This window comes from Protomyctophum bolini (assembly GCF_963924005.1).
Source record: "Protomyctophum bolini genome assembly, chromosome: 16".
Taxonomy (NCBI): Eukaryota; Metazoa; Chordata; class Actinopteri; order Myctophiformes; family Myctophidae; genus Protomyctophum; species Protomyctophum bolini.
Genome location: NC_137877.1, coordinates 7364146 through 7387121, shown reverse-complemented (window position 1 = coordinate 7387121; position 22976 = coordinate 7364146). Strand labels below are relative to the sequence as shown.

The 22976-nt window shown below is 41.0% G+C and overlaps 2 protein-coding genes across 3 annotated transcripts in view; one reads left to right on the top strand and one right to left on the bottom strand.

Moving 5' to 3' along the window:
- The window catches only part of LOC308330610 (filamin A-interacting protein 1-like), a 29781-nt gene extending 27382 nt beyond the window's left edge, over positions 1 to 2399 (top strand). For both annotated transcript variants that reach the window (XM_080785552.1, XM_080785551.1), the window contains exon 6: positions 1490 to 2399. In XM_080785552.1, the coding sequence (XP_080641678.1) occupies positions 1490 to 1687 (198 nt within the window). In that variant the 3' untranslated portion in view covers positions 1688 to 2399. The remainder of the gene's footprint in view (positions 1 to 1489) is intronic.
- cmss1 (cms1 ribosomal small subunit homolog) overlaps positions 1 to 4046 on the bottom strand; it is a 41446-nt gene extending 37400 nt beyond the window's left edge. The window contains exon 1 of the mRNA XM_080785553.1: positions 3992 to 4046. Coding sequence (XP_080641679.1) covers positions 3992 to 4031 — 40 coding nt within the window. The 5' untranslated portion in view covers positions 4032 to 4046. The remainder of the gene's footprint in view (positions 1 to 3991) is intronic.
- Positions 4047 to 22976: the final 18930 nt, after the last annotated feature.

Genomic DNA, 22976 nt, shown 5'->3' with positions numbered 1-22976 from the left:
TCAGAATGGGTTCATCAGACCAGTTGTGTGTCCAGCAGAAACCTCGTGTGAATCTGATCTCAGGTCAGAATGGGTTAATTTATACTTCATCATACTATGGTGTTGAGTGCCGAATATAGCTGATGTACAAGTTGACAAGTTAACCATGGTCCATCGCTATGCGACGTGCTGCAAGCTATTTTCGGCGTGTGACACCGGCCGGCGCACAACAAAGTATAAACTAGGCTTTAAGATTCACAGGCTGATGTCACCACCCATCTCTCCCTGCAATTTGTGTGTGTGTGCATGCAGTATGCACTTGTAGGGAAACATGCACTGCACATGTGTGAAGGCTGAAGTCTTATCCCATGAATGATACACTGGAAAAGTCAGCTAAACATCAAACGCTCCCTGTTGGGTACATACATACGCAGCCAATCATGTCTGTGAAGAACTGACTAGGGATAAATCTTATGTTAATTAATTGATATCTTAAGTTCTGGCATATTTCCTTTTTTTTTCAGTCTCAGAAAAAGGGGTGTTATATGCTTTATATTCATTCAACAGTATGCAGTGTTATGCACACAACACTAACAAATCTGCCATCAACTTTTCCATTGTAACAGACCAGCCCAGCAACTGCAAGTATTATTGGCTAATGGCAAGAACAACTTTAACACAAGAGCCTGAGTCATACCTAATAAATTGGTTATTCAGCGGAATACGTGGAATCAGGTTTCCTTATAGCTTATGTGCACTGAAAGGCTGTCCCTGTTGCTTGACTGAGTATCATCATGATAACAAACAGACCATAGGGCTGTATACGGGGCCATTAAAAAAAGTCTCCCAAGGGAGCCGAGGGATCCTTGCCAGAGAGTGAGCCATCCTCCCTAACAGATAGACGATGACAAATGTGAAGGAGCGTTTACCACCCTGACATCACCGGCTGGCGAGGCCGAGGCCAGATGAGGCATTTGACAAACAGTTTTGGGCTGATTATAGCGTGACAGAAGGCTCATGGGAGACGATGCGTTTGAGTGTGACATTTGCACATTTAGCCACAGGACACATCAGCGTAAAAGGTGGACTGCTCTCGTGAGCCCAGAATCCATTCTCTACTACAGTATGTGCTCTTAAAGACGTCAAGGTTTATTCCAACCTAAAGCTCAGAGTTAAGTTATTCTCATGTTCCATGTCAAACTATTATCCATTCACTTCATCCGTGCCATTCATCCCTACCTTGTCTGATTTATAAACATGGGATGAAGAATAAAATGTCATCAATCATGGTAAATCTAAACAAATGTGCACAACTACTTTCATCTGTGTGTGTGTGTGTGTGTGTGTGTGTGTGTGTGTGTCCGTCCACATTCAAGGATCCACTTTTAGTTACATCACTCCTAAATCAACCTTTATAAACACCGTCAGGGATAATTAAAACAGAACCTTTAAGAATATTTCCAGATAATACTGCCTAATAGGTTGCCATGTTTCTGTTTCCTCTGTTCAGATCCCTATGGCCATGGAGTCACTCCAGAAACCTGGCCCAACAAGGATTCCCAAGCCTAAAGGATACAGCTTCAACAGAGGGACCAACAACAGAGCTATGAATACTGGACCGAATAATATAAAACATCCCACCGTGTATACAGGGAAAAACACTGGCTTGAGAATGCCCAACAGGCCTAAAGCTACATCTACAACATAGATTATAGACACAATGCATTCTTTTTCAGCCTGTAGAAATTGGGCAGGACAGGTATTAACTTGGAAGGACCACTTCACCACTTTTCAACCTATCTTCACATAATATGTCCTCACTAATAATCATGATAAAATGGCACAATTTCTTTCTACTCAGTCTGTGTCTCAAAGGAGGGCTGTGGGCAGTTCAGAAACCCATCCACCAGGGACATCATCGTTAGGCATCGTTAACTTTTAACAAAAATGTTTGTTTGTTTTTATTATTGTGAGAACGATGGCTTCCATTTTCGCATTGCAACTAGAAAGCCTGCAGTTTCTATTAGCTTGGATTGATGGATTCCCCATCGATGATGTCACTGGTGGACGGGTTTCTGAACTGCCCACTGAGACACAGACTGAGTAGAAAAAAATAGTGCCATTTTATCATAATTATTAGTGAGGACATATTATAAGAAGGTCCTTTAACATTATCCATTAACTAATTGTCATATATAATGAGCATCTTTCAACCAAAGAGCCTGTAGAAAAAAAATGATTCAACACTATATGAACAAACTATCCATCTAGCCTACAGAATTTGATAATTAGCCTATGTTACTACAACAACCTGTGAAATTAATTATGTGACCATAGTAAACATTTGTACAGCCAATCCAAATAAATGCTTTTAATAAATGAAAATACATGATTGAAATGTGATTTTATCATCTTCTGAAACACTGTGCAACTGCAAACTGCAACCCCTGACTTAGGTCGCATTCTCACCAGAGAGCTTTGCTGCGATTAAAACGAATCCTGCTGCGCATTTTCAGAAAGTGCGCTTCGTTTGGCAGGTGTGAAGGCTCTTTCGAATCCTAATGCGCAACAAAGAACCGCATTTTACTCCGAGCAAAAACGGGGGTTTCGCTTCGCTTCCAATCGCGCTTGACTACGATTCGGTGCAGGTGTGAATGCAATCCGCAGCAAATACAGGAAATGAAGCAAACATACGTCAGGCGGGTGAGGAGCTGAACACAGTTGGAGACGGAGAAGGCATATTTTACGCAGCGCAAAGATGTCCCGTTACCGTGGATAGACGTGGTCGAATGAGGAGAGTGGAGACTGAAGCCCTGATCGAAATGAGGACGAGTACATTAATCAATTGCTTAAGAAAACACAAACACTGCAGTGCAGTGTAATAGTATTATAGCCTACAGAATATTCTGTCTGTCTGTGCGTGCCGTAAACATGGAGTGCTGTCACTGCGTGGGGACTAGTGGGGAGTAGGAACTTTCATCTCGATAAACTTGTAAACATTTTGCGCTGCTGTCTGTTATATCAGTGCGCTCAGCGCTGTGCCTCCATGCCCAAAAGAACAGTGCGTGCGTGGCTGCGTGCTTATAGTGAGAGAGCGAGAGAGGGGGGGGCAGTCCCAGACCGTCGGCACGACACATAATGCACGTTATGAGTATAATTATCACCATAGATTTATCATTTCACTGTGTAGGCTAGTTTATGAATGTAACACATTGATAAAGGTCCCCCCTGCTGCGTTTCCAATTGCTGCGGATCATGACAGTGTGAAGGCAAACCGTAGCCAATTAAATATGCAAGAATCCCATTTCTCCTCCCATACGCATTCGAGTCTACCGAAGTATTAGGTGAGAATGCGACCTTATAGTGCTGCTGTGGAGTTAGGGCAGGCTAAAATGAATAAATCATAATGTAACAGTGCAGGGCTGCCCTCTATCGGTATGCACCGCACAGTGAACTGTGCACTGCTAGTCTGCCGGAAAACCAAGAAGTGCACTGTGAAAATAGCTCCTGGAAGAATATATAATCATCAGATGAACGCATAAACTAAAGTTGCTGTAATTAAATATGCGATACAAAAGACAAGTCTGGTTCAAAATAAAAGGCGGGGCAGACGAATCATGATGTAACTAACAGCATAATCATGTTCGTGATTGACCCCACGTGTGTACATGACAACAAGCCGGGTGTGTTAGCTGAAGACTTCATGCACGCACGTGAAACTCCAGTCGAAATAGCACGTTTAAAAGACATGTAAACTGAGTGTGAACGGGAGTTTATTGTCATTTCCAACTTCTCATTGACACTTGTTTGACAGCTGCTATAATAAACGTAAACCGAATTAGCATTTGAACAGCTAACTAGCTAGCCACGACTACGCGCAGTCAGTGACGCTAAACACTAACAACTGCTTGTTAACAAGTCTGTTAATATGAGCGGGAGCATGTATGAAGACCTTCACAGCGACATGGAGCATAAAGGTAAGGGTGTTCATCATAGTAAATACCTGAGTTACCCTCGTGTTGCCACCACTCATCGCCCAAGTCGTCTCCCATCTTCCCAAATTCCTGTAGTTCTGCGTCTTCTATCAAATAAAAAACTACAGCGCTAGGGATTAATTTGCTCTGCAGGTTGTAGATCCGTTCTAGAGCGGATACGGAAAGTCTTTGTATGCTTCCGTGTGAAAATTACCGGGCTTTGAGAAAAGGGCGCCAGGGAGTGGTGTTGGTTGTTTATAAATATGAACTGTACTATAGACAAGAGACAGACATCAAGATGCAAGTTCCTTTTCTTCCCTTTTGTGAACCTCAGGATAAGCTGTATAACACTGCATTTCAGTTTAATAATGTATGTATAATTGTATAAACAGTATGTATCTAATTTTTTCTACCCACCAAGTCTCAGGGGTATTTGTCTGGTGTATTTGTTTCAAATGGAATATTATCTAAATGGAAGCATAATTTGACGGAAGTATATTCATGTGCTTTAAATGCAGCAGTTGTGTGCAATTTGGTAAATGCTAATCCAGTTCTTATGACAGGGGAAGAAGACTGCAGTCAGAAGAAGAAGACAGAAGAAGAAGAAGAAAGTCTGAAGTCTTTGAAGAAGACTGAGGCAGACCGGAGGTGCCCAGAGAAGGAGAAAACACTGAGGACGTGAGGAGACCAGGTAGGCCACATAGTAAAATGTTCAGTGTTCATTTAGTTTAAATGTAAACACATGGGCTGGCAAGGGTCAATGTGTTAAAAATTGATAAATACTGAGGTATTTAAGTGATAGGAAAATTAAATTAGGTGAAAATGAGACGCTGTTCACTGACTGTACACACATGATAATGACGCTGCGACTTATTTTTGCTATGGTATGGTTGGTACAGTATGGTGTATGGTTATGTTACAAATAATAATAACAGAGATAAATGTATAGCTTTTGACATTGCCGCATGTAAAATGTGTCTGGCACTTGTAGCATATAATATATTAATACTACTGTGAGTACACCGCATGTTTCATTATCAACATTTAGGATTAATGTTAAGATAATGAAAACATAGCTTATTATGAATGTTTATTTCAAATTCTAAATACGGCAGATGCTTTTTTCTCCTCGATAAACCAACGTTTTACTTTTGGCCCATTTGGGGGGTATTTTCTGTGCACGGGACATATTTAACAGCGGTTGATGATTTGTTTTGAGAATTGGCTTCTATTTGGCACTTGGCGGTGGCTTTCACTGAATCTGTAGTGCCTGCCTGTCTGGGTAGCTGAGCTATAACGTTTGGAGATACTAAATGTGCGACACCAGACCCATCCATATGTTTTGTAGTCATTGCTATCGAGTGTTTGTTAGGACAGTCAGATAAAAAGGGGTGTGACCCAAAATAAATTGGTTCAAGGTTTTTTATGATACTTAGGATTATCCAAATATCATATTAAAAATGGTAAATTAAATAATTAGTGGATCACGGTAAATTCAGGGGTTGAAAGTTGGTGTACCATTAAATAACAACCTTAAAAAAAATCATTATGCTTTAAGTATACAGCATGTGACGTGTCAAACTAGGGGGTTTTCATGATTCTGAATCCATTGCAAGTATTAGTTTTGCCTTGGGCTAAAAACGGCCATAGCCGTCACCACAAATGTGTGATGAGGTCATCACATTTGGGCAAGTGGCTATGGCCTAATTTAGCCTAAGCTAAGCCTCAGCAACGTTACTTACTACCTTTAACCAATATTAGTAGTGCCTAATCTTTAATTAGCCTAAATTTATTCATATTCAAAAACACCAAGCACATTTTACATTTTCTTTTTATTGATTGTATACTTTATTAGCAGTTTGTTTCCATTCTTCTCCATTCCTTGCTACTCAATTCATCGAGGAATCTCTCATCTTGAGAAAGTTTACTCATTGAAATATCTTGGATTTTGGCTGGATTCAGAGCTTGAAGAGGACATTTGTATAGCCGCACACTCGTAGCTGCCAATGCCAAAAGTTCATTAGGACACAGAGAAAAGAAACCAACGTTTTGGACAGAAATACTGCCTTCTTCAGGGTAGGGTATACCTGAAAAACGTATAAAACGTTTGGCATTGGCAGCTACGAGTGTGCGGCTATACATTTGAACTGTTGGCACCTCACAAGGACCGGTATGCTGTGCAGCCGTTGGCCTATAGTGGATTCAGAGCTTAGTATATGCTTACCTTTAAAACATGATTTTACATTATGTTTTTCATGAAGTTAAGTTAGTTTCATTTGAAGTTAGGAGAAGAATAATCTCTTAAGTGTTATGTTGATATTGTGTATCAGACACAAAAACACCACAGACACTCATCTTAAGCCTCTTAATGTTTTCTAACTCTTTATGCAGGCTCAATTGTTTGCAGCCTAAGCCTAAATCAATAATGTGTTTATACTTTAGTTGCCCTTCTTATTTGAAACAGTTTCCATCTACATCATATCCACTTAGACACGTATAGGATATCCTTACTTTGTTGTCCCACAACACAAATCATTAAAGAGGTGTTGGCAATTCTGCTACAAATCTCCATTTCATTGGAATAATCTTCCTCTATCTCTACATCCTTCTGTCGCTTCAGAATTCAGATACAACTACTACTGTGCTTTGAATCTAAATGTACCATACTTGTAAGGATACACTGATGCACTATTGCACTCTCTACCCTTCTGCTGGTGTGGTGGTTGCTGGGGTGGGTGGGAGAGGGTGAGCAATCTGTATGAATGTATCAGTATACTGTACTTGTATGTATGTATGTATGTTGTATGTATCTGTCTGTTCACGTGAGGTACCCGACCACAGACAAAACTCAAGTTTTATTTACATTTTATTTTGGCTGTGGGCTTGGCACTTGAGAAGATAAGTAGTATAAAACTTGCTTTGCTAAATATCAGATCTTTAGCAAACACATTGTTTTTAATTGATGACGTGATTGTTTGCTACTTATAAACTCACTCTCTCACCCGAGTCCTCCCTCACGGAAGGAGGGTGACAGACCTCTGAGCACTGACCACTGAGACAGATGCGCCATGATGTTACCAACTAAACTGTAGGGGTGTGAAGGGTTCACAAAAGCTGTACATGGGAACTGCAAACACCAGATATCTAGGGGATAAACGTTCATTTTGGAATTTTGAATGGTGTTAAACACACACAGGCTTTGGATACTGGTAATTGAGAATCTATCAGTGAAGCCTGCCGAGCCCCACTTTGCAGGTCACTGATTATGGCAAAACATCCATCCTAATTATTACTGGATTTTAGTACTGCTTTCAACACTGGAGAGAGACCTTACAAACTTATACTGCTAAACCGACTGGACAACTGGGTTGGATTATGTGGATGAGACTGACATTTACTGAATGATATTGGCTGCATAGATTTGCTGTGTCAGTGCATTGAACAAATCAATCCCTTCAACTAAAAATGCAAAAAGGAGAAATACATTTTGTCTTTGTTGCCATTGAAGGTAGTACCTTAATGACTATCTTTGAAGGCTGAATGCCAAGCAATATTTTGTTGTAATTATAGATGCAGAAAAAAAGAAATCTATCAAGACAGATCCAGCTCATTTAGCTACTATGAGCTCTAACTAGAACTAAAGCTGAACACAGTACAGTACAGCACAGCACACCAATTACCAGATCCCTTCACTGGCTTCCATTCAGTCATTGCTATATTGAGCATATTGCCTTTATATGATTCAGTGGTTTACTTTAGAGACAAATGCATCTTTAACTAGCTTTCACAGTACGAATCTCGGGTCATGTGGGACCCCCTTCCCACAGTTAAAACAAATCCTGATGAGGCCGCATTCAGTTTAGTCACAGATCAAACTATGGAAAGGATATACATTCTATAACGACTTAAAACATTGGCGTTCTCCACTGGCTTCTATATTCTAAAAATGCAGCATACACCAGTTTCCTTTTCATGACTTTTAAGGTGTCGTCTGGTGGCTTTTGATATTTTGTTGTAGGCAGAAAGTATACAGTAAACAACATTTTGCACTTTTCCAGTTCTGTGATGGCAGGATGGCGGGATATATCAATGGAGCCATAGTCATGGCATGGAATTCAGGTTATACCTCAGAACCATAGTCATGGCAGGAATTCAGGTTATACCTCAGAACCCTATAGTCATGGCAGGAATTCAGGTTATACCTCAGAACCATAGTCATGGCAGGAATTCAGGTTATACCTCAGAACCATAGTCATGGCAGGAATTCAGGTTATACCTCAGAACCATAGTCATGGCATGGAATTCAGGTTATACCTCAGAACCATAGTCATGGCAGGAATTCAGGTTATACCTCAGAACCATAGTCATGGCAGGAATTCAGGTTATACCTCAGAACCCTATAGTCATGGCAGGAATTCAGGTTATACCTCAGAACCATAGTCATGGCAGGAATTCAGGTTATACCTCAGAACCCTATAGTCATGGCAGGAATTCAGGTTATACCTCAGAACCCTAGTCATGGCGGGAATTCAGGTTATACCTCAGAACCCTATAATTATGGCGGGAATTCAGGTTATACCTCAGAACCATAGTCATGGCAGGAATTCAGGTTATACCTCAGAACCATAGTCATGGCAGGAATTCAGGTTATACCTCAGAACCATAGTCATGGCAGGAATTCAGGTTATACCTCAGAACCATAGTCATGGCAGGAATTCAGGTTATACCTCAGAACCCTATAGTCATGGCGGGAATTCAGGTTATACCTCAGAACCCTATAATTATGGCGGGAATTCAGGTTATACCTCAGAACCATAGTCATGGCAGGAATTCAGGTTATACCTCAGAACCATAGTCATGGCAGGAATTCAGGTTATACCTCAGAACCATAGTCATGGCGGGAATTCAGGTTATACCTCAGAACCCTATAATTATGGCGGGAATTCAGGTTATACCTCAGAACCATAGTCATGGCAGGAATTCAGGTTATACCTCAGAACCATAGTCATGGCAGGAATTCAGGTTATACCTCAGAACCCTATAGTCATGGCAGGAATTCAGGTTATACCTCAGAACCATAGTCATGGCAGGAATTCAGGTTATACCTCAGAACCATAGTCATGGCAGGAATTCAGGTTATACCTCAGAACCATAGTCATGGCAGGAATTCAGGTTATACCTCAGAACCATAGTCATGGCAGGAATTCAGGTTATACCTCAGAACCATAGTCATGGTGGGAATTCAGGTTATACCTCAGAACCATAGTCATGGCATGGAATTCAGGTTATACCTCAGAACCCTATAGTCCTGGCAGGAATTCAGGTTATACCTCAGAACTATAGTCATGGTGGGAATTCAGGTTATACCTCAGAACCATAGTCATGGCATGGAATTCAGGTTATACCTCAGAACCATAGTCATGGTGGGAATTCAGGTTATACCTCAGAACCCTATAGTCATGGCAGGAATTCAGGTTATACCTCAGAACCATAGTCATGGCAGGAATTCAGGTTATACCTCAGAACCATAGTCATGGCGGGAATTCAGGTTATACCTCAGAACCCTATAGTCATGGCAGGAATTCAGGTTATACCTCAGAACCATAGTCATGGCGGGATGCATGGTGGGTTAAGCGGCTGGAGCCATGGCACATATACAATTTCAGTTGTATATGAAGCCAACTGCACATTAATAATTTGGCTGTTTGATAAACCGCAGTTTTTATATACAGTATAGATGTGGTTTTCTTGTCGTCTGTGTGTGTGCCGGCGTGCAAAGAAACACCACTGTTAGACAGATTTGTCTCCCCCTTTGGTGCATGGGTTAAAGTACCACATGCCTCATAATTACACCATGGCATTCTTATCTATCCGCCCGCCCGCCCATCCGTCTGTCTGTCTGTCCATCCGTCCGTCCATCCGTCTATCTATACCGGTAATATATCTAATTACGTGTTACGTATTTATGCTTGTGAATGCCTATTCATTCCTTATGGAAGTGCTTTGAATTGAAACACAAGCACACACAGCACACACATGTGCACACATGCACACACATGCACGGCGCACACACACACGCGCACGCATGCGCACACATGCGCACGCATACATGTGCACACATACATGTGCACGCATACATGCACGGCGTGCACGCACGCACACACACACACACACACACACACACCCACCACAAGTACTATTTTATAGAAGAAGAAAAAGCAATGAAATAGTTATCATCTACGGTGGCATATCATCCAAATATAAACGGTGACTTTTGTTCTCTTCCAGCTGACATTTAATTAAGTGTCAAATAAAAGAAAGAGTATGATGTGTTATATTTGGTCCATAAAACTCAGATTTTGACCTTTTTACAAACGACAGATGCAATTATAATAGTGTAAAGCCTCATTATTCATCATAATCATGATCAGGTGATGCTTCCAAGGGAGGGGAGTAAGACACACAGCCTATACTCATCCCCTGAGTGTCTATGTGGCATTGTACATTACAGAGAACTTGTACAACCCTTCTTTGGCATTCGCTGTCATTATGGCAGGACTGGGCTGCTCTCATTAGTGTGGCGCACAGAGAGAAGAAGGGGAAACGGAAAGAAAGGCGGATGACGTGATTGGAATGGTGCCCTGGTTCCTGCAGCTGTACTGTGTGGAGAAGGGAAGGAGGGACAGGTCCTCTGAGAGTAATTGCATGCTTTTTTGTGTGTTTCTGTCGCATTTGTGGCTAGCACAGGCTGCGAGACGCTTGATTAAAGCTTTGCCACCCAGAGAGAGAACAGCCTGATTACTGAGGAAATTATACAGGGTCAAAATGATTATGCTGCATAACCCTTAAAATGCAGGGGAGGGAAAGAAGCAAATCAAGAACGAGTGACAACGGAAGGATGAAATGAACATTGCACTGGGATCTGCCAACATGCAGGCCATGACAATGGACTTTAAATGGAAGGCATTGTATGTAATTAACACATTCTGACCGGGCACCCATTTTGGTGTTAGCATCATGTTATGCTTTACCTATTGAAAAATAGCAGATCTACAAGCTCATATCGCGCCACCGAGTGGCGCGATACGAGCTTGTAGGTCTGCTATTTTTGAAAAAATCGAAGAACGACTGACATTTTTAGAATCTGATCTCAGGTCAGAATGGGTTCATCAGACCAGTGTGTGTCCAGTGGAAACCTCGTATGAATCTGATCTCAGGTCAGAATGGGTTAAGTATCATCCCTGGGAAAGACGGGCAGTGTTTGGCTGTATTATACAGCAGAGGATATACAATATTATCTTCGTGAACAAAACAACGTTTCCCGGCAACTCTGCGGAAACTATAGCACATTTGCATCTTACTGTGATTATACTACTATTTGCAAAATAGTAATCACATATTTACTGATTTAAAATAATAGGGGTTGAGTGGTTATAAACTTCTTCCGAAAAAAGACTAGAGATTGGGGCTGTTAACATTATTATTATGCATTTTTTCCTATAGAAAATGATTTGTTAATGTAAAAACAGGATACTAACGGAAGAGGGACAGCGTGTGCTGCTCGGATCCAATTAATTCGTTTTTTTGTATAACTTGATACATTGTTTCCCCCCATATTCGAGGAATATTCGATTTTTATTTACCGCTATTTATTTACCAGCCCTACTAGCGATAACCTTTTACAGTTTAATTGAGACGTTGGGGGGGGGGGGGAAAGCAATTCTCTCAAGATTTAGCTCACCATCCATGTGAGGCATTTCTTTGCAGGCCAGGTCAGAACTGCAGACTGACTCCCAAGTTGTCCACCACAGTCTGAAGACTCAACAGACACAGACTCCACCTCACCCCCCAGCTCTCCTCTCTTGTTTACTAGTATATTGTCTCTCTCAATTCAATGCAATTTAAATAAAGGTGAAGTATAGGGATGCACCGAAAGGGAAATTCTTGGCCGAAACCGAATACCGAATATAAGAAACAGTTGGCCGAAAACCGAATACCGAATATATTTAATATTATATGTATTTTTGCCTACCATTGCTGTCATTGCCGACCCTTAAAGCTACCTGATTTATGGTTATGGCAAAACTTAACTTCAATAATAATCACTGTTATGGGTCCATAAAACATTTATTCAGCTCATTTGAATGCATTAATTGCATACACTATTCGGTGATATATTTTCTGCCTATTCGGGCCGAAACCGAATAGGCCGAAAATATTTTCTGCAGCCGAATATTCGGTGCATCACTAAGTAAAACTAAAATGCACAAAACCGCAGTGAGTCGGAAAACCGGCGAGTTCTCCGGTAACGGTTAGTTAGTAGGTTACCTTCCACTGCAAAGAAAGATCAAGAACGCTTCAGTAGTTTGAACCTTGATAGCATCGGTGGAACGGAATGGAAGTATTGCGTTTGCTTTCACCACTACAGGTCACGTATTTAAAGATGGTATTATCTCATTGTCACGTCGGTGTGGGGCAAGGGTTCAGCTAGATAGTCAGGGGTTGGACAGCTGCACAAGGAAGAAACGGATAAACTGGAAGTGACCTTGAGCTTTCCAAAAACTTTCACTGCAAATAACTTCCTAGGTCTCTGAATTACGACTGTAGCCTATTCATGAGCATCTGGCTGTGGCTGACCTATGCAGGTCAGGAGGCGCGCTGCATTCTAAATACTTGGCAGAGGTAGTATTATTTTGTTTTTGTTGTTTTGCCTTTGTCCGTCTTTTGGTAAAGACACCTAATGTCTTCCGTTTGTAATTAGTATGTATTGCCACCCACAGGGCAAGATTTATTGCACTTTTGTTTGTTTAACTACTTAACTACACTATATACTTAGTAGACTAAAGTCCGGTCCTTTTTTCCCCTTTCTAGTCTACACCACATCTCAGCCCAGAATAGGGACACTTGGGTTGGTATGGTTCAGTATTAATTTAAGGCATGTTCAACTAGAAAAGTGTGCTCCTTGGAGCACATGGTCTCCACCAGGCTTGGTTGCTTACCCAGGGCCTGAAAACTTTTATCATAGCCACCTGGAATGGGATCTGAAAAATCTCATAGTGTATATCTTGATCATAGCAGTAGTAGCAAAAGGTGTGTTTTGAAGAAAACTCACTAATAATAACATGCTAGTCAGTGGTAGAACAAATATATATATATACTGTATATATATGTTTTTGTTTGTGATTTTCTTTGGTTGCAATAAGTATTAAATAGCTCTATATTCTATAGTGCTCGGGATACCAATTTTGTCGGATGTCTAATCAGGATAGAGAACTCAGAAATGAGCAGACAAAATTGCAACTGGAACACTATTAAATGAAGCTATTCTTTCATGGAAATATGCAACCCACCTGAAAATGTATTATGTTTATTAAAGAGGTGGCAAGATACAGAGACCTCTGTTATTGAACAATAGTATCAGAAGATAGTGCTTTAACCTATAACAAATATCACTTATCCTCTCTTTAAATGTAGCTATTTCTTTTTTTTTTATCTATAGTTTTCAGAATATATTTGAAACTATATTATCTGGCTGTATGCATGGGTATGTAACAAAGGTGGATCAGCGTTTGTTAGCGTGTGCATGTGTCGTGTGCATGTCTATATTGCCACAGATGGGGCGAGCAAGTTGGAGCCTTCCTGTGGATGTGTCAGGGGGTTAGAAGTGAGACAGAAGGCATCCCAGTGCAGGTATCCTAATGGCATAGGTCCCAGTTACTGTCAACCTGCACCAAATGTCTAACCACATGGGTCAGGCTAGCTCAGCTGTCAACACTGGAGCTCCCAAGTCAACACTCAGGGTCTGATGGCCTTTGAGCTGCAATCTGCTCCCTGCACCTGATGGGAGATTTAAGACTACACACACGGTGAAATGTTTTAGCGAGGTAGCGAGAGCTTTGAGGTTAGAGCAGATTTGTCAGAACAAATCCCCAGGTCATGTAGTGACATTTCGATGTACACTAGGTTCCGTGATCATTTAGATAAAATGCTACTCGATTAAAAAACATGTGAAGCCATCACTGTTGAGATTCCAAGTCATAACAGAGATGACGTTCTTTATATATATATATATATACACACACACACACACATATACAATTTTATCCCACGATTTTGTAACCCATTTCTTCACCCAGTGTCAATTATCTAATGTAATCCTGGGCTCTACACTCCAACTGACTGACCTCATGCTTCCTTCAATGCATGAGGAGTCCAAACCGCTACCGCTTCCCCGTTTTTACTACCCCGTTTCGCACCAGTAAGGGGAGGGAGGGGCTAGCCCACACCGTGCCCGCCGCAGTCAGCACACACAGAAGTCAAGGCTGTGGAACGGCACAACGGTTATGACTGAAAGATTCAGAAAGAAACAACACAAATAAACCTTCGGCGAAAGCAGAATCTCAACACGAGAATAAAGGAAACATTCAGTCCAAATTTCCAGTTTGCTAATTAGTACTATACTACTTTGGTGTTGAAACTTTGAATTTCTTTAACTATTATAAACTTTCACGACTGTAGCCTACAAATAAAATGTATGCAACGGCTATACTAAATTACACTAATTGTTCAATATAAGTAAAAAATAATATATTTAATATTTGTCCAAGAAGAATACAGCGGCAGCCAGTAGCATATTAAGTCAAACATTATAGTGGCTATAGGCTATTATGGGTTACTTACAGGGATCCCCACAAATGGTCAGGGCGCCTGTTCAGGGGGGGATAGCGTGTACCTCCACATGCGTTATGCCCCCCTAGTGAGACCTGTCACTGTCAGGTGGAAAGAAGATGTTGGCTTGACGGCCCGGGTATCGGAGGAGACCTGAGGCTTTCTTCACCCTCCCAATAACTGCTTGTGGGGGTTAGCAGAGATGGAGTAGAGAGGCTGGGGAATTGGGAATTGGCTTTACTAAATTGGGACTTGAAGGGGTGAAAATGTTCACTTTTGTCTTGAAGGGGCATGTAATAATAGTCTTTTCATTATGTCTGCCCGATGATCTCTGAGATTTATATTATTGAAATTACAATTAAAAAGATTTTGAAAAGAAAGAACAGGTTACAGGTTACAAGGAGAAACAAAAGTACAGTTGATACAGCATGATTGAGAGAAACCATAATTCAGGCAACAATAAATATTTTTCATAAAGGAGACTGCACTGCTTGTTATCAAGCAATTAGTCCTGAGCGGGATATGCGACCAACATGATCCTCGTTGTACATCTTCTCATTACATGGCTCGGTTGAATGCTTGATTCTGATTGGTCTGTCGCTGAATTCAGCGGTGCGTTATTTCTTGATCATGACTGATCGATCAGCTCTATAACAGTTACATGCAGTAACCGAAAATGGATTCTATTTGATCAACACTTAATTGTTTTCCGAGGCGACTGTGTTGACAGTTTGACACCGTATTGCGTCCACCATGTTTTAGAAATGTGCCTCCTGGTTTATAATCCTGCACCCGTTTCTCCGTTCGCCTTTGTCACCTTCTCCTGTCAACTGTCATCATTACTGTACAGTTTGCATTTGGCTAGGACCGTCATAGCTAAAAGCTGCTTCTACTGTACATGTCTTTTTGTATATCCTCTGGAACAGTTACGAGACCAGTGTTAGAAGATCTAAAGGTCTTGCTGTGCACAAACCTAGAAAGCATCGCAGACTAAATACAGTAGGCAGGGCATTTCCATTTAGGTCATATTCACACCAGAAAGCTTAACTGCGATTTAAAACGAATCCTGCTGCACATTGTTAGAAAGTGCGCTTCGTTTGGCAGGTGTGAAGCGTCGTTCGAATCCTAATGCGCATCAAAGAACTGCATTCTACTCCGCCAAAAAACAGGGCTTTTTCTGCCTTTTATTGATAGGATGAAAGTAGTCTGACAGGGGAAGACACGCGTCAAAGGCTGTCGACAGTGTCGAGATCGGGAGTCGAACCCGCGGCACACCGTCAGGCTGGCTCAGCAGCCTAGGTGCCCAGACGGTTGAGTTAACCGTCCGAGCCCCCAGTTTACTTGAATTAATTAATTCATAATTAATCATTTGGAATGCGTTTTTCCTTCCCTCAGAGATCATAGATGGTAAAATATTCTTGTTTTTGTTATGAGATATGTGACATCTGAATACACAGATGCTACTTGCCGGCGTTCAGAGGACGAAGCCAGGATACTTTATAGCTTGAGTTGAATGACATTAATATATTTGCCCCTTTGTAATTAGAAGAGTAAGTGACAGAGGTGATAGTTGTTAATTCAGGAAGTGGCAGTGCTAAAGACTGGAGGGCCAGCTGGGAACTTGGTGACACATTCGTCACCATAGCAACACCAGCCACCTGCGTCAGAGGCCCTCTGGATCAGGTGAGAGTGCATAGTGGGAAAAAACAAGGTCAGAAGGGACTTGTCACCCAACAGGATCAGGCCAGGGACAAAACATTATGGCTGTGTAATTAAAGATCTCACACTTATTTACTATAAACTCTTGAAAGGAAACTATGGATTAAGCTAATCATGTACCAAATAACTTCTAGCACCGCTAGCAGGCAGGGTTCTAAAGATTGCATCGTCGTCAGTTGATCCGTCTGTGCAATACCTTTAGACCAATACAAGACATCTTGAAAATTATTGGTTGGATTGCCATGGAATTAGTTGTGCAGTCTGTGCACCTTAATATTCCTTGGAGGATGAAACTTACTTTGGCGTACCATGGCCTTTTATTGAATGCCTCCCCTTGAGGCCTCAAGATAAGTCCTCAAGATAATTTAACAAATTGTTTTGATAAGGAAAACATTTTGGCCAACTTTAACATGTTGCAAAGATGAATTTGTAAGCATGGATTTATAAAAGATTGAGTATAGAGCGTTGCAGTCCCGCCCCCTCGAGAGACCCGGAAAATAAATCTCGTTCATTTTCCTCATAGACTTCTCAGAAAGTATTTATTTAAAGACGTTTACGCCGCAGACAAAGCCAACTCTTGTCGTGACAAATCATGACAACAAACACAATTTTTCGGGCTGAACAAATAATTAGAAAGAAGAAGAAAACGGCAGGTTACAACACTTTTTTTGTAATTATTTGTTTGGTCCAAAATATTGTGTTTGTTGTCATGATTTTGCTTTGTACGACGCTTGTAAGGTCTTTAAATAAATACGTTTTGAAATGTCTATGGGAAAAATGCATTGGAACGAAGAACGACTGACATAGAAACATGGCTTTTTCAGAAAACCTTTCAGAAAAAGGATGTAGAAGACATTTTTTTTAATCTGATCTCAGGTCAGAATGGGTTAAGCTATAACTAGGCTAGGAGCCAGTTGCACCACCTCACACAGGTGGTGCAACTGGCCCCAGGTCCAGGACCGTTGGTCTGATACAGTAGGTGCGATCCTATCCAATCCACTTTATTTATAAAGCACATTTTACAATTCAAGGTTTTACAAAGTGCTGTACAGAAAAATAAATCTACTTTGCACCCACACTCCCTGGAGGCCAAGGAAGAACCTCTGCCCCAAATTCTTCAAATGGTGGCCTATAACTTAAATATGCAGTGCTCCCATTGAAAACAATTCAAAACATCCACTGCGCTTAGGAAAAACGCCTTGGTGGCCTTAGTCTTATTTCTTTAGGTTGTCCCACATAGATGTATTCTCTTTGGACTGCCGCCCATGGCCATGACAAACCCCTAACCAATTACACCCTATACTTTCTTTTTTTTCATGTTGCAAACTTGCAATGTGATGCATTGTGAGCTTGTACATCTCTTGTTTTCGGCAAGTGCATATGAACTTGAAGATAGTATTTTAGACAGACTTATAGCTTGTTACATAGACAGCACTAGAATTGCATTTTAGCACAGTTATAGTACACATGTATATTGTATAATATATAATATAGTATAGTATGTATAGTTGACATAGATACTCCACTGTTAACGTTCTTAGTTTATACATGATTCATGATAACTACTTTTTATATATTTGATGTATGCCATGCTTTTGTTTTTGATTAAATGTAAGTCGCTCTGGATCAAGAGCGTCTGCTAAATGCCTAAATTGTAATGAATCTATTTTGCAGACGCTAGGGTTCATGGGGTTAATTGTGAAAATATAGAAAGAGAATAAAATCTGCAATCTCAGTCGTAGTAAGAGTCTAGTTTAATAATGATGATGATCCGCAGCAGCAGTCAAACCAGACAAACACATTTCGGCACGCAGGCCTTCGTCAGTGTCAGAATTAAATTAGTGTATAGGGGTCATCTACTTAGTAGTTTAATAATGATGATGATTAGTAGATGACCCCTATTGGTGTTTTTGGCAGACTTTTAGGATTCATGTGAGGACACACATGAATAGAAATATACACAGGTGACCCACTCATGAACCTGTCGGAGAACTACCTGGAATACTCAACATGCATCTTTGATACACTTCAGACTGACGCGTAGAACGGTAGAAGCGCCTGTGAAAGCTCATTGTCAAATTATCAATACCAATTTCCCAGAAACTCAATGAGAATATCGAGTTAAACCTGTATGGGCCAAGAAAAGAGCATGAATCAAATGTCTGCTTCTATCGACTATGTGTCTACAATACAGATATGACATTTACCGACATCTGATTCGCTCCTTTGTTACAGGCCTCTATATTGTTGTTTTCTGTTGTGCAACTGTCATATTCATCTGTGTTTCAACAGGATGGAGAACAAAATGTATTCATGATAGCAACACGGTAAAGTCTGCCATGTGGAGAGTTGACAAATTTGCCTTTCCCAAAACTGGGGGAAGAGTACAGAAAAGCTTTAGAAACACCACATTTCAGTTATTTCCATTGTTTCTTTTGACAGTTTTTGTTCTTGAAACTTGTGAATTGTCTGGAATGGATGAGCAGACATAAAATATTGCTGGAGACAGTCCTCTATCAAATATAAGTATTCTTCCCAAATTAATAGAATCTTCAGATTGTAATGGTTTGTGCTCTGGTGTATTGTGGATGACATGGTGATCTAAAAGAGTGCAATATTTTGAGACACTTGCAATTCTTTCACTATTTTTGATGCAGGTACTTACGTTCTGTAGGTTTTTACTAATAATTTCCCCAAGAGGTCAAAATGGAAAGCCCCTAGACAAAAAGCAAAGATTGCACAGTGATATTAAGTTTGAGGTTATTTATACGACTGGATTGTCACTGTGAACCTGGATTATTTTCTGTTTCTGTCATTCTGTTGTTTATCTAGATAACAGAAAGAGACAGTCTACTATAGTTTGCAGTAGTTTTGCAGTACCACCAGCTCATGTAATTTAAAACGTACATTTATTCCATGCTGATCTGAAGCAAGGTCCCATTGACTTTTAAGTTATAATGAATCAATGAACACGTGACTTTGCTAAATATGATTAGCTTCGACCAGACAGCTGAGCTACAGTAAGCCACTTTGTCGTTCGGGTTAACATTTTCAAGCACAAAACAAGTCGCAGCATATCATGAAGTTCAATTAAACCATTCTGATGTGTCCTTTTATCAAAGCCTGTCCTTTTTTCAATCGTGAAAATCTAAGAGACATAAAACGGTGTGTACACTATACATTATGTAAGTACTGTAAGTTATCACAGAAGGGGATGATAAAATGGAGAGAATTACAGATGATAGGAGCACAGAGAGGGCGGTGATCAAGTTTGACTATGCGCCGAGCAGTGAGGGAGTAAAACCCACATTATACTGTACATGATCATCGTTACGCAGTCAGTGGTGACACAATAACAGATTTTCAGGGTAACGGGCCGGCACAATTTGAGACATTAGCCACAATATCCCTGAGAGCCTGAATGAATAGGAAAGGAATAGTCAAGACGTTATTCAGCTCAGTGTGGAACATCACAGCGTGGACATCAGAGATAAGCAACATTGATTAATTTCTCTCTCGCACGCACGCACGCACGCACGCATGCACGCACACACGCACTATGGCTCCTCTGTACATTAGTATGGCTTCCCTGTAAGACCAGTCACCAGAGGGAATTTTCATGCTGCAAATTAGGCTGGATTTCATCCTTAGAGAAGCTATTAGCCCCTCACTCTCTCTCTCTCTCTCTCTCTCTCTCTCTCTCTCTCTGCAAGTATGCGTGTGTGTGTGTGTGTGTGTGTGTGTGTGTGTGTGCACGCATGTGCATGTGTGATGTTATCAAGGAGTGTTCACTCTCTTCATTACGATAGGGAAGGGAATTCTCTTCCATTTGCAGAATAATTAACTAACTTGACAAAGACAAAACACTACTACAAAATACTACTACGGGCATCATTAGAGCCTGTGCTCAGATAGCATACAAAATTATATAGTTTCTGCATTGATCACTTGGCTTCTTCATCTTCACTGACAGTGTGGGATAGACTAGTTTGATGTCAGAAGGAGGACCTTTCAGCAGCTATTAATTTTCATATATTGGAGATGGCAAGTAGGAGCGGACAATGTTTTAAAGACGTTTTTTATGAGCCCTATTGTGAGCGATATTGTTATATAATTTGTTTTGGTATACCGGTGGTACTGTAAGGGGTAGAGGACAGCTCAGCACAACCACATACAGTTGTGTGTGTGTGTGTGTGTGTGTGTGTGTGTGTGTGTGTGTGTGTGTGTGTGTGTGTGTGTGTGAAACTGACTTTGTCCCATAAGCTTGTTATCTTAAAGCTTCTGTAAACATACATTTGAAATTGCTTTCAAATGTATGTATAATCGTACATTATACAATATAAGACTATCCAAGACAAATGCAAAATTGCAGTTGTTTGACAAACACTGTACGACAAACGGTTGACACCGTTGAGAGCGTTTTACAAATAGAAACTCCAAATCCAAATTCTGCTATTTTGCTTGTCTGTGGACAGGAGACTGGCACTGGAGCACTGTCTGACTGGAGACTACTATGCAGCATCTGGTCAATTAATATAATTGCAACACCAGTTCCACCAATTTACTCAGTTGATGGTATCTCTGTCTTTATTAACCCATTTGTAACTCTGAGAGCATACAAGTGGAACCAAATGGATGCACTTTGTATTTCCATTTGCTTCCACTTGTACACTCTCAGAGTTAAATTCATACACGTTGATGTTGGTGTGCGGTCTGTAATAGTGCTGTTGAGCAGCCAATTGACCTACTCTCAAATAGCCTAGTTGAAATGTTAGGCTTTATCGGTCTTATACAAGTAGGTAGGCATTTCCCTTTTCTATTCATGGATATTTAGTGTTTGAACTGATGTTCTGCTAATTTAAAATACCATGGCTGCAGTACTTAGAGGTCATTCATAACCCCACCAGTAGATGGAGCTGAGATCCTCTCTATGCTCATGGGTAGTGTTTACTGTGCTTTGTTTTTGTGTGTGTGTGTGTGTGTGTGTGTGTGTGTGTGTGTGTGTGTGCTCTGCATGTTTGTGTGTAGTTGTATCTGCTCAAGTGCTATATGAGTCAGCCTAGTTAGCGACATGATGATCACACATTCCTCACATTCCTTCCTTCGCTGTGATCTTTTGGGAGATTCTTCTTCAGTTTTTCACTTCTGTTATTATGTGTGTTCTTCACTACTGTAGTACCACCTGGTATGGATGTTTGTCTGTAGCCTTAAAGTCACAATTGCTGCAACAACTGAGCATTTGTTCAAAGATTGTTGAACAACCAACCACTCCAGAGACTCTATACATCCATGTATGATAACGGCATCCTAAGGTTAGCAAGGAATATCATCTCAACCACTAGCCATGTATGGAGAGTATAGGCTGCTGCCTTCAGGAAGGAGATATGGTCTAAAGAGGTCCTATACTGTATGTCCATCAGTCTACGGTACTTTGAGTTTGGCCAGGATTAGACTATAGATTTAGTTTACTTTTCTGTTCTCTGTGTTATGTCAAATGTGTATATGTGTTGCATACAAGGCCACTGAGTCGCAACTCGCAAGAAACATTTCAGTGCAACCTGACAATAAAGTACTACCGGCGTATCGTATCGTATCGTATCGTATCGATGCACAAGTTCTCTTTGGATAGTTTGTTGTTATTTGAAGTCAGAGGAGTACAGGAGGACACTGCTGCACTCAGAGATAGGGCATATCTACTCAAGGTGTACCTCATTGGGACCTCGTCGTGAAGAAGTATAGCACTTCAGAGGCCATGTTATCGGAGGCTAAATTGGGGCTTTGGTTCCGCTCGGTATAAGAATTGACTTTGGTCGGTCGGTGTCTCTCATTTCTTCACTTTTTTTCCCCTATCAAGCCTCCAGCCCGAAGGAGCATCTGTGTTCCCCTCCCTATATTTCCTCCATATGCCCCATGCCTCTAAGCCTGGCCCCCAACGCTGGGGCAAATTACTTATTCATCAGCTACATTAATTAACAATTAGTTATTTTCCATCCCACCAACAATCTGACGGGTAGGTTTTACTTACACCAGGCTACTTGCATGTCATGCAAACACACAGATGTATGGTGCATGGCACAGTAAGTGACCTCAACACGCACGCACGGAAACGCACACACACATTATCAACAGGCAACTGCTGAGGCACATCGGCCAGCCCATTCTGGCATTGTAACAGATTCAGCAAATGTCATGCTGAAAAAGTAGTTGACATAATTTTAAGACACAACATTAAAAACTACTTATTTTGGGTGCTCTGTTGGCTCACACTTAAGGTGAAATCTGACCTGAGGCCCATTTTGCTGCATATCCTTCCCCATCTTGCTCATCTGCCCTTGAATGTCTCTCTCCACTATTGCTATTAAATCGAGGCTTGAAAATGCCACAATAAATATTTAAAACATTCATGATAATAATAAAAAAACTGCAAAACGGGCCACCGTTTTGGCAGCTAGTTTTAACAGAAAACGTTTTTTTTGTTTGGCACCTTTTAGTGAGACCGAAATGAATTCCACCGGAGGCTGCAGTGCAGGTTACAGCCGGGTTATCGCCGCACCGCAGACATCAAAATCCAAGTGGGTGCCATTCCAGCTACACTTTCTGAGGTAACTCTTGTTTTTTCATGAAACATCAAAGGCA